Genomic DNA, 12,517 nt, shown 5'->3' with positions numbered 1-12,517 from the left:
ACAGATAGGAGAAGCAAACTAGCATCTCTTAACATCCCGGGAGCAACTGTCATTACCCCCCACCCCCCTCACTCTCTCTCTTGTATCCTTCCTCCGTTAAGGTCGGAAATTGCAGGTATCAGTAGAAATGAATGCAGACACTTCCTAATAAGGGTTGCTCGAGCTAGTGGACACCATGCTCAAGCATGAATTTTCAAATAGACGCCAACTGTCAGAGTGACCTTAAGTATTTTTCGCATTCCTAATTTGATGATTAGGTGAAATACAATCCGTTTACAAGCTTAATAAGCTGGTGAAGAAACGACTTTTCCTGATATGACAACTGTGATACCCTTTTTGCTGTACGCGCTTACATTGCCCAATTGAAAAAAATTATAATAATAATAATATGCAACATTTATATAGCGCTGAATACAAATTTTCTAAGCGCTGCATACTATTACCCCAGCTTTAACTCGGCTATCCTGATCGGACGCTCAATCATTCAAGGAATTTCTTCCTACCGGGTACCCATTTACTTCACCTGGGTAGAGAGTGGCAAATGTAGATAAACGCCTTGCCAAAGGACGGTAGTGCTGTGATGGGATTTGAACCCTGGACCTTGTGGTTTACAGTCCGGAGTATTATCCTCTCAGCCACAACACCTCAACCCTTTGTACCTGCTTTTCTTAACTGCCTGATCATCAAGGTTCTACACGGCAAATTCCGGATCATCATGGCACTATCCCAGAAGGTCTTGGTAGTTTAACCAGCCGGATGGAGTGTCGATGAGCTTGGATAACTGTACACACAATATCAAAACAGCATCTGCACGGACAAATCCGACGGTAAACGGCATCTTCAAGGACAATCATAGCGTCATCACGGCAGTCCAAGGATGACGCCGGGCGTTTTTGACTCCCCCAAACCGGCGTTAGTCTCCCAGACGTTCATGGACCACCAGGGATGCCCACGGCGTCTACACGGACCTCTCCCAGGATCACCCCGGATCTGTTCCAGGATAGTATAAGCGTCTATATGTGGCTGGGGTTGAGGAAAATTCGGATCCACTATTGCATGATGTGAGTTTCTGTTGATATGAACATTCAAACATGGATGCATGTTTCAGTCCAACTCGAGTAGCAGGGGCGGATCCACGGTTTTCAAGGGCGGGGGAACATTCGACAAGCCCCCCCCCCCAAAAAAAAAGGGTCCTCACTTGTTTATAAAAGACATATTGACATATTCCCATTAAAATTATATGCCTTATGTCTTTCAAAGGTGGGGGGGGGGCACACTAATGTGCAAGAATGGCACATGATATAGTTGCGGATGATTTCACGCGAAGCGAATAAGCTAGGCCCTGGAAGGGCATAAGTCACTGGAAGTAAAAAAATAATTGAACTAAATTATGTTTATATTTGATAGAGATTCGCCCCCTTGAAAAAGAGAAATGGTTGAAAGATAGTTAATCCACTCTCTTAATGCAAAGAAGCTTATCTGGTCCATAATCATTCTCCTTTCGTATGAGGTGAGGTACCCGTCCCGATGGAATGAGATTTCAATCCACCAAGACTTTAAAATAAACTTCTTCGGAGTGAAAGTGTAAAAAATGCACACTTTCACTCCAAAAAGGTAAAACTTTACTCTAATATTATTCTATCAGGAGTGGTCCCTCATCTTACCCACTCTGAGAGGAGTGTAATTAGGTGTGATTAGCTCCTTTGCATTTTATAGAGAGTAATAATCATGAGGAAACAAAGAAAACAAATCTGAATTTGAATTTACGTTAATACTTTTCAGTGTCGTTTCAATCTAATTTGTTTTAATCTAATATGTTATTTTACGTTTGTTTTTTATTCGTTTTTTTTTAAATGTGCATAGTGCTGTTTAAAATGCACAATTAGTATATGAAACAAAATCTGGTATCTCTTACTTCTGATAGTTTCGATGGGGAAGACAGATATTTGTTTCAGGTATACCATGTATTATTTTGTACACGAGTGTGGATAGTCCTCTTCAGGAACAACACATATCCACGAAACAACACGTCATGAACCATGAAACAATCTTGAAATATTGGGCAACACACTTTCCACGCGACAATTTGTTAAAAAATTATCAAACTCTGGGTAGTTTTCACCCAAAGCACACATTATTCGTTTAAAACTACCCAGAATAGGATAAAGTTTTAACCAATTGTTGTGTGGACAGTATGTTGCCCAACATTTTTAAGAGTGTATGTAACCATGTTTGACTGATACGTTTGGTGACATCATGGACATTGGAGACAGAAGGAAAGAAATAAAACAGACAATTATGAAAGAAAGATTAAAAAAAAAAGAAATTTATTTCAGCAATTACATTCATCGCACTATGATATTTCATAACAAAACAGAAGTGAAGTATACTTCAGCAATAAACCGTATATACACGTTTTCCATTGAATATATGACAATGAGAGACTGATGTTTTATCCTATCCTATGTAGGGCGTCGTGGTCTTATGTCTTTCGTCTTTCAATTTAAGGGACGTGGGTTCGATTCCTTCAGCAAGAGATTTACCCACATTGTGCTGCACTCGACACGGGTAAGGTGAATGGGCTCCCGGTGGGAATTCCCCGAATGCTCGAGCGTCCGATCACCACATAGTCGTGCTAAAGCCGGGCCAATAGTAACATCATGTTAAGCTGGGCCCGCTAGGAGAAGTAGAAGTAGTAGTAGTAGTAGTAGTAGTAGTATTCTATAACTATAAAATGGGTCCCTACCACGATCAAAACTTGTAGCTGAACGCGAGAAAGGGAGCACGAATTATTATCGAGGATGAAAAATATTCAGGTATGCATGTGTATGTGCCCAACGGGGATGTGTTAGGGGACAGGCCTCGATCAGTACGGGAATGAAGACGGTATGTTTTAGGTGTCAAGGTGTGTGTGCAGCTGCAGGGTGGTGTGGGTATACGTAACATTCTTCATAGCTGTTCTGTGTGAGACATGGAAGTAGTGTGTGGGTGTGTGTGTGTAGGGTGGTGTTTATGTGTGGGGGTGGGTGGAAATCAGTGTTATATTTCCATTTACGACATAAATGACTATATAGTATACGGTTCAAGATGCTAGGGTTTGTGGGTTGGTCTAGGTAGTTTCAGTGCGGTAAGCGGTGCGTGAGTGCGCGCGTGTGTGTATGTTTGTGGGGGGGGGGTATAGTAGGTTGGGCAGGAATCAGTGTCCTATATCAATATATCGTATCTAAACGGAATGTACTTATATATAGTGATTAACCAGTGGAAACTAAGCATAATAGAATACATTAATGGAATCAAGACTTACTGATAAAAAAGGAATACCGGTCGTCTTATCATGCATCATATGTTTGAGAAAAAAAGTCGTATATACAAACACGCAGTTTTTATTCCCATCATTATCATTATCACATTTATTAGTACTATAATTATCATTAGAAGTAGTAGTGCTGTATACAAATGCATTATGATGATTACGTTCTTTCCCCAACACCCTATAGCTTTACATTGAATTTAGATTTAGACTCATTTCCATTCAACAAAATTAACAAATACACTCGAAGTAATAGTACATGTTCAGAACAATACAGACAGTTCAATGACATTTTATAACAAATGTTTCACTCGCTCTCTTCATCCCCCTCTCTGGCTCATTCTGTACCAAATGATGATTCATCAATATATGTCAATCATCCTAAATATTGAAGTTGCTTGATGTACTGTATATCGATAATCATTTCCGAAAGAGCCCGGGTCACGTGAGAGGGAGTACACCAATTACCGTACAGCTTGTTAGTACCCCAAACAGAGCTCTGTGTAGTTTTGACCAGGGATATGACCTGTCAATATAAAAGAAAACAAAAAGATTCCAGATTGTAATCTACGCATGTAATAAAATCTATTTTATGCGAAATTATTTAAGTTCCAAACAAAGTCGATTCTTCGATGCCACTTTTCTTTCGCAGCTTGTGAAATTCCTATTCATTGTTTGTGGTAATTTTAAATGTATTTTCCGTGGAAGCTTAAGGATAATTATTAATCTTTAGCCAAACACAAAATTAATTGAATATTGAACAATATCATAGAATATTACGATCATGAATATAGGACCCAATGTATTCCGGGGGAAAGCAAAGAGCGGATCTTAATTACGAACACTCAAAGTTGGTCGCTTTTACTGTCCACCTTTCCTTCAGTTTTGCGTATACAATTTTTGACACAAAAAATGTAAAAAAGGGTGAGTGTTTGGTCATGCATGGGAATAATTCGTTTTATTTCATCTAATATACAATACATTGCAGCATCTCCTAATTAAAAAATGCTTATGCAGAAAAAAAATGCTGACAGTTTTTGCAATAATCGCTCACGATGGCGGTCGCTTTGCATTCATTTAAATAGTCTTGTTTTGAAAAAAAAATGTATATCACATCTTGTTGATAGTTATTTACAATATTTGTACTATACGAATGTTATTATTTTGTACATATGTATTTTGTAATTCTGATACTGATGTGAATGTGGAAATAAATAAAATAAAATAATATAACTTTTTGTTACGCATACCATATCGCAATATGTCCATGGTATTGCGTCATTCATACATCATTGCTGTTAGTGGGGTCCTAGCTGTAGATGTTATTTTGCTCATCTAACTAATTCATTTATCATGATGGGACAAATGTATAAATTAAGACACAATTCAAACCAATGTATTGATTTTATAATGCAGATCTATGAGTAGATAATGACTTAGTACCGTGATTCTCGTGAAGCGATTCACAGATTTCCTTGTAGCCCCCTCTATCGACCAGCCGCTTGAATGCGTCGTTCCACCAATCCACCAGTTTGCGGTTAGTATGACGAGTCATGATCGAGGCATCACCGAATAAACAGTTGTTGTCAAAACCAGTAGGTGATATGCGTTTCAACGTGGTTTCGAACTGAGCAATGGCTGACCCGAACGCAACGTCAATCTGTGACGAAGGACATGGGCAATAAAACATTAGTTTGTTATCAAGTTTAAAAATCAATACAAATATTTTGTTACGGTAGACACAATTCTGTCTGGCAATGGGTAAATAAAGTTACAGATTCGATCTGAAAATAAGTCAGGACGATGATTTGAATGGGGGGGGGGTTAACCCGTCATCTACTGCTTTTCGGGCAATGACTCTACCATCATGCCGGGTGTGTGACATGGTCACAATGAAATAAGAACGATATCTCAAGCATACTTCTTATTTTTATTCCGACTTGCATTTATTTCTAGGTGACCAAGGAATACTAAGGACTTGCTAGGGAAGTTTGGACACATAGAACGCATAGTGAATGCAATGAAAATGCCCGCGAAATGACAAAACACCGCTGGAAAGTCTTTCTCGAAATTGGTGAACAGGAAAATCAGATCGTCCTAAGTTTGGTAGCTGACGAAAAATTGCAACAACCTCGTTTGTCCAGATTCCAGGACGAAACTGCTGTTTTGGTTCACCAATTTTCGACAAACACTCCTTGGTTGTTCATTGTCAAGAAGGGCATCGGACAGTACATTTTTCTGTGTTCTTGGAAATGTTCTGCATGGCGGTGCGAAAACTCGTTATGATAAACTTGTCATCCAAGTTGATTTTACTCGTCCATGTCTATACATGCAACATAAACATTTTCCTCCGTCTTTTGTATTGGAATGGTTATTGACGAAACTGCGCTGGATCGATAAAGAAAACAAGTAAACCATGGTAACTAGATTCTTCACAACCCTGTTTGCGGAAAATTTTAGATTATTCTCGTACATTACCTATTTAGGTTCGAATGATCTACCTACATGTTGTACCTACATGTAATATTGTACTAGCTTGGTCTGCAAGTACTCACATACTCAAATTTGACACTATAACAATAATAAGACTAGAATGGAGACTAGACTCCCCACCTTATGTGTGTAACAAATGGTAAGAAGTAGCAACAGTGCATGAGTTGCTCTAGTCTCCTACTTAATACTTTACATTATACACTAATGTAAAGTCAACAATGTCAGAGGCATGTGCCTGAAGAATATTCGTTCTAGCTCCCGTCATAAATCGTAAACTCCCCATCTATACGTATGTTTGTATGGTTAACTATCAACAGATCAAAGTAAATGAAGACTATAACTTACATCTCCGTTCAAGATGGCGTCTATCAATCGTTCGGCTGATTGGTAATGAACTATCTGGTTTGGGCCAAGCGTTGAACCCTGTGTGTTATATGAAATAGTAGCGTATTTTAGAAACCACTTCACAGGCGCTTTTTGCAACGTTCATTATCTAATGAAAATTCCCGTCGAATCACAATGGACAGATTATACGTTATTAATGTCGAAAAGTTGTTAGACGCCGGGGCAGCATGTCGTATTATTCGGACCGGGCAAGAAAAGGGAAATATGCCGTTTGTCCAAAGTCACCGCTCCTTCGACAAAGGCTGATTTGTTATGAAAGTTTTTTTTTTTCAAAAGATTCTCAGTGTTATAGAAAGCGTATGTAAAGTGATTGCTAAAATGCTAGTATTATATCGACAGACAGAATAAAAATAAAATGAAAAAAAAATCCTAACATTATGAATTGTGACCTTCCCAGTCTTTGGATTATCAACGTTTTCATATCACAAACGGTTGCATCTATGAATCTTTGAATATTTTGAAGAATGGGCCACAAACATGAAGCATAACACACACACACCCTATTTTTATAGACGGCCAAAACATATTCTGTTATTCCAATCAGTCAGATTTTTATAGGTTTTTCATTAACAAAATCAGAAAAAATGCTTTACCGCGATATTTCTGTAGCGAGCGAGGCAAAATTCATCCGCATTCCAGCCATCTAAAAATCCTACTTTCCGATTGGTCAAATCATTATACGTCACTGTGCTGTCATTCTTGGCGTAGAGGGCGACAGTATTCCCTTTCTTGTATGGATTTGTGAAGGAATACGTCAGGCGACGATTCAAGGTTTGGATCCATCCTAGAATAAAACACATTCATGCAAAATTACACTAAGTGGAATCAACAAAATATCGTCTCTTGACTGGCAGGCAGGCGGTAGGATTCGCTATGGCGCTTCCTTTGGACAACAATGTATATAAAAGCACTATTTGTTAATGTTTCAATTGTAAACAAAACTGCCATCGACTGAAAAACTGTGGACAAAACTCTGTTATTCAAAGGAATAAAAAAAAACACTATTCAGTCGATAAGCCGAGTTTATTTATTTCTTGCTCGATAAAGGTTTACGATGTTATCGACGTCATTGGGCAAACGGCGTGCTATAGGGGTACGTCAATTTCGTTTGTCGTGTAGTGAATAGAGAAACTAGATCAAGATTTTGCTCTGTATATGTTCACGTGCAACACTGCACCGCCGAGCAGAGCACCCTCTCTGGTGCTCTTTTGATGTAAGCGAAGAGTAATTAATCAAGGGTTTGGGGTATCCTGGAACACATCGCTCTCCATTAATGGTACGCGCATGAGAGATTTTACGCCGCTGCATAGGATGTGAAAATCGCCAACCAGCAAGCGCAACCTATACAGCCCTTCTAGATACATGTCATGACAAACATTTGCAACTCCAAACAAAAGGAGTGTAAAGTGAATATATGTATAGGCCTATATTCATTTTCGTAGAATTCACCAGTAATGGCCATGAAGTAGAAAATAGAAAACAGGTCAATACCATAATGGTTTAATTTTTTGTCAGTTTGCACTTCAAACGTGCTCAAGCAGTCAAAATAACTATAGATACGCGTAAGTAAAAAAACGAACTAAGGACAATTCTCTATCGTTTTCTGACCATCACTTTTCCATTATGAAACGTCCTCTTTTTTTCTAAATGCATATAGTTCTTGCCTCATTTGGCTTCTAATCGCCCTGTGTTAGATTTTGTTAAAACGTTTCTTTCTTATCTATTATTTCTATTATACTTTATGTGTTTCGTATATATTGTTTTTCCATCTGTCCATTGTTTGTCTCTTCATTTACCATATATATATATATATATATATATATATATATTGTAAAGAAATGGATGAAGAGAACAATGGTAGGCGTAGCTTAAATTAAGGTTCCCCAGAGCTATCTACCCTTTGGATAAATTGGTGATGCCGAAAAAATGTCTCTGCCGGGAATCGACCCGGGCCCCCAGCTTTGAACGCCGGTGCCTTAACCACTAGACCACAGAGACGGGTTAATGGTTAGGGCGAGCCAGATCCGATTGACCGACAGATTTTCGACACTATACCAATTATATTTTCCTTTGTCGGGTGAAGGTGAGTTTTGAACAATGACAAGCCGCCCTGCCTCAGCTGGATCGAAGCTATTGCTTTGATACAGTACACGTATGGGAGAAGAAATACAAATGTGTAAAGCTTCACATGTACAACAGCTTTTGGCAACTCTTTTTTATTTAAATATTGTAAAGAAATGGATGAAGAGAACAATGGTAGGCGTAGCTTCAATCAAGGTTCCCCAGAGCTATCTACCCTTCGGAAAAATTGGTGATGCCGAAAAAATGTCTCTGCCGGGAATCGAACCCGGGCCCCCAGCTTTGAACGCCTGTGCCTCCCATACGTGTACTGTATCAAAGCAATAGCTTCGATCCAGCTGAGGCATGGCGGCTTGTCATTGTTCAAAACTCACCTTCACCCGACAAAGGAAAATATAATTGGTATAGTGTCGAAAATCTGTCTATCTGTCGGTCAATCAGATCTGGCTCGCCCTAACCATTAACCCGTCTATGTGGTCTAGTGGTTAAGGCACCGGCGTTCAAAGCTGTGGGCCCGGGTTCGATTCCCGGCAGAGACATTTTTTCGGCATCACCAATTTTTCCAAAGGGTAGATAGCTCTGGGGAACCTTAATTTAAGCTACGCCTACCATTGTTCTCTTCATCCATTTCTTTACAATATTGAAATAAAAAAGAGTTGCCAAAATCTGTTGATGAAGAGAACAATATATATATATATATATATATATATATATATATATGCTTGTGCATATTACATTTATATGTATATTATCACAAATGAATTCTAAATATTACCTGTACACCCGTCGTACCATCCACCCATGAGTCCCTTGCCTCCCCTGGGGCGCTCACCAGCTTGGCTATCCCAACAATTCTCGTAGATATCATAAACCAATTCACAATTTTTGTTTGCTATCGCACAAACTGAAATATTGAAGAAAAAATGGAAGAATACAAAGACAGAAAACCAAAAAATGAGCAAAAATGGTTTTTAACAGGGTCATCATCATCTTTATCATTATCATCAATATCAGTATTCATTATAACATCGTCATTACTTTCATTATGAATGCATTTTTCATTGGTATTGTTAACACTGCTATCTTTATAATCATTATCATCGTCATCATTACTATTAATAGCAACGTAACTGGTAACTGTTCAAAAAATTAATGTGACAGGTTGTTTTTTTATTTTGCTACTCAAAGGTGCTTTTAAATCGCCTCGATCACGATACTCCCCGTTAAATTACGAGAACCTGTTCAGGCAAAATAATTTTCGCATTCATTACGAGCATGCGCAGTATGGTCTGTTCGGTGTTCAGGGTCGAGTGAGCTCACGTGATCTAGTTAGATTAACCGCTTAACTTACCTCCATCTATTATGTCTGGTCCGAATCCCTTGATAGTGTACGTACTTTGATCCCTGTCGCATTATAATGTATATATGTAAATAGAAACGAGGGGAAAAAAGAGAATTAAAAAAACAAAACAAAACATTTATATCTGGAGATTCTATTGGGAATTCCATATAGATACAATTTTCTTTCTTCTTCTGTTGCTACATTTTTACTCATTTTTTTAAATAAACCAAAGGTATGGAGTAAGGAGCGCTTATAAAATGCTTTCGAAAGACACATTATTAAAACCAATAAACTAACACCCACATCCATGAAAGAAAAACACAAGCACGAGTACTAATTGTTAAATCTAACAAACGATGCTTAAACAAAATACTCATAAGATTTGAATACTACACAACGCCTTTCCTCGGTGAATCTATTTCTCACACACAGTGCAATTAATAGCAAAATCGAATGACGAGAGCTGTACAGGGGAGGGTTGAATCCCTCTCGCTTAGGCTTAGCCTGGCGGAAATCATCGGATATCGATGGATAGCGCCACCTCCACACTAAACTCAACCAACCAACCAACCAACCCTGTTGGCATGAAAACAAAATACATTCGTCATTCATAATGTTTCGTTGCACATGTCTTAAAAGAAATAATAAGAACATCGCATTAGAGTGGAATCGGAGTTCTTATAGCACTATATCACTACATTGCCCAAATTAATCATCACAATTAAAAATTGGGAACATCTTCCCAACATACATATTTATAATCTCTACATGTCTACCTCATTAGATGGACCAATGTCATCACCATTATCATCATCTCATCACCACCACAATCAATACCATCACCACTCTCTTAGGGTGTGTTTATCCGCCACTTTTTTACCCTATGATGATCTGAATCATGATTCATATCATGATTTTGCAGAATCACGATTGCGTTTTGTCGAAATTGAATATAATCATGATTAGAATCACAAACATGAAACACGAATAAAGGGGCGTTTGGAAAGACGTTTCTGCAGAATCACGTACGAAAATGTAAACGATATCGTGATTTGAATCATGATTCTATGACCTCACTGTTTACTATCATCAACCATCACCATGATAACCATATTATCATCAGCAGCAGCAGCATCATCATCATCTCCTTCTACTTCATTATCACTAACATTACTATCATCATGAACATCATCATCATCACCAGCAGCATTATCATCATCAACATCACCGTCATCATCATCAAAATCATCATCAAATAATTGCCACTATCTTAATGTTCATTATAATCATCCATCACCATGATCACCACACTATAATCATCAATATCATCACCTTATTCTTCTATATAACTATCATCTTTTTCATCATGAACATCATCATCGTCATCATCATCGTTGTCGTCGTCAACACAGCGCCCTTCATGCTCCTCTTCCCCTTCTCATCATCACACAATCATCAGCAACCATTTCACGTGTTTTCGTTCTCTTTGCCAGAACCTTGGGCGATATGATTTGATTTCGACAATAACCCCATATCTCTTTCAGAATCAATTGTGTTTCGTCAGCTAAAATTATTGTACACTTACAAATATTCCAGAATGTTATCGTAGTGGCCGATGGCAAATAACCAGACTTTATCTTCATTGCTACTTGATGCTGTGAAAAAAGGAAATGCGAATAAATAATTCGTGTACTAAACTGAAAAGGGCCTTTATAGGGGCCCTTCACGATCCGATGGATGAACGAAACTGACATAAAACTTATAATTAATAATGATGATGATAATAATAATATAATTAATAATAAGAAGAATAATAATGATGATGGTAATAATAATAAAAATAATAATAATAATAACGACAATAACAACAATAGACCTTCGCCAATTTCTGAAGAAACTAAATAACATTGACTGAAGACGAAGACTACCGGAATCTGACCATTAAAGAAAAAAGGAGACTAGCAGTCAGACGGCAGGTCCCAAGTGACTTCTTTCATCCAAGTGATATTCATGACTTGAGATGAAGGGTGAATGTTGAAGTGGGTCAAAATCTACTAGTTAAATATATTGATATGAAAATTTAAACAAATATGGTTACGTGTATTTTCATATCTCGTTATCAAAATATTATTTACTTTACTTCGGAAGATAAACGTGAACGGACGTCCTGAATGGCGACATTGAGCATGTTGAGAAGAAACGTATATAGTTCGGGAACACACCAAAAACTGTGGTGTTTAACCGGTGTATTATGAAGGAACGCATCAGCCATTTTACTCCGGTGTTAATTTACAGTGTTAGTTCAGTACCAAAGAGCATTATTAGTAACACCTTTGGTTGTTCCTCTAAAACTATACGGTGTTTGTTAAATTTCTAGGGTTTCAATTTGAACACCTCACGCTTAAGTCCTCATTGGATTTTAACTGGTCTATATTTTAACACCCTAGTCTTACCAATGAAGCAAAGCATTGATTTAATACCTATATTAGTGAATATTCTGGCTTTTGAAAAGCGACTTTCATACGAACGCTCTACATTCTACGAACATGACGAACGGAGTAGAGCAATATGCAGCACTTCACCTCCAGCGCGGGATAGTTCAGCAATGCTGTGCATATAGTTGAGCCATTTCTAGTTATTCAATTATTATTTTAATAAGTTGAAATGTACGATCAAATATAACTAATTAAAGAAAACATTATTCATAAAAATGATATCGTCATTATTCACAGAGCTGGAATAGGGGTGTAGAATTAAGCTACCCCACCATACAAACGTACGACATCAAAGCAATAATAGAAATAATTGAAAACATCAATTAGGCTGATACATGTTTGAAATGTCAAAACATACATTTAGGAACATAGCCATTGTATTTTTAATCAGCC

At 37.9% G+C, this 12,517-nt stretch overlaps 1 protein-coding gene across 1 annotated transcript in view; it reads right to left on the bottom strand.

Annotated features, from left to right (window-relative positions):
- Positions 1-2,697: 2,697 nt before the first annotated feature.
- Positions 2,698-12,517, bottom strand: part of LOC121421334 — a 28,874-nt gene continuing 19,054 nt past the window's right edge. Inside the window, exons 2-8 of the mRNA XM_041616018.1 lie at positions 11,215-11,284; positions 9,639-9,691; positions 9,063-9,191; positions 6,802-6,992; positions 6,149-6,226; positions 4,754-4,970; positions 2,698-3,836 (exon numbers count right to left, since the gene is read on the bottom strand). Coding sequence (XP_041471952.1) covers positions 3,790-3,836; positions 4,754-4,970; positions 6,149-6,226; positions 6,802-6,992; positions 9,063-9,191; positions 9,639-9,691; positions 11,215-11,284 — 785 coding nt within the window. The 3' untranslated portion in view covers positions 2,698-3,789. The remainder of the gene's footprint in view (positions 3,837-4,753; positions 4,971-6,148; positions 6,227-6,801; positions 6,993-9,062; positions 9,192-9,638; positions 9,692-11,214; positions 11,285-12,517) is intronic.

Source organism: Lytechinus variegatus, chromosome 9 (genome assembly GCF_018143015.1).
Source record: "Lytechinus variegatus isolate NC3 chromosome 9, Lvar_3.0, whole genome shotgun sequence".
In the NCBI taxonomy this organism is placed as follows: Eukaryota; Metazoa; Echinodermata; class Echinoidea; order Temnopleuroida; family Toxopneustidae; genus Lytechinus; species Lytechinus variegatus.
This window is presented reverse-complemented; position numbering and strand designations above follow the sequence as displayed.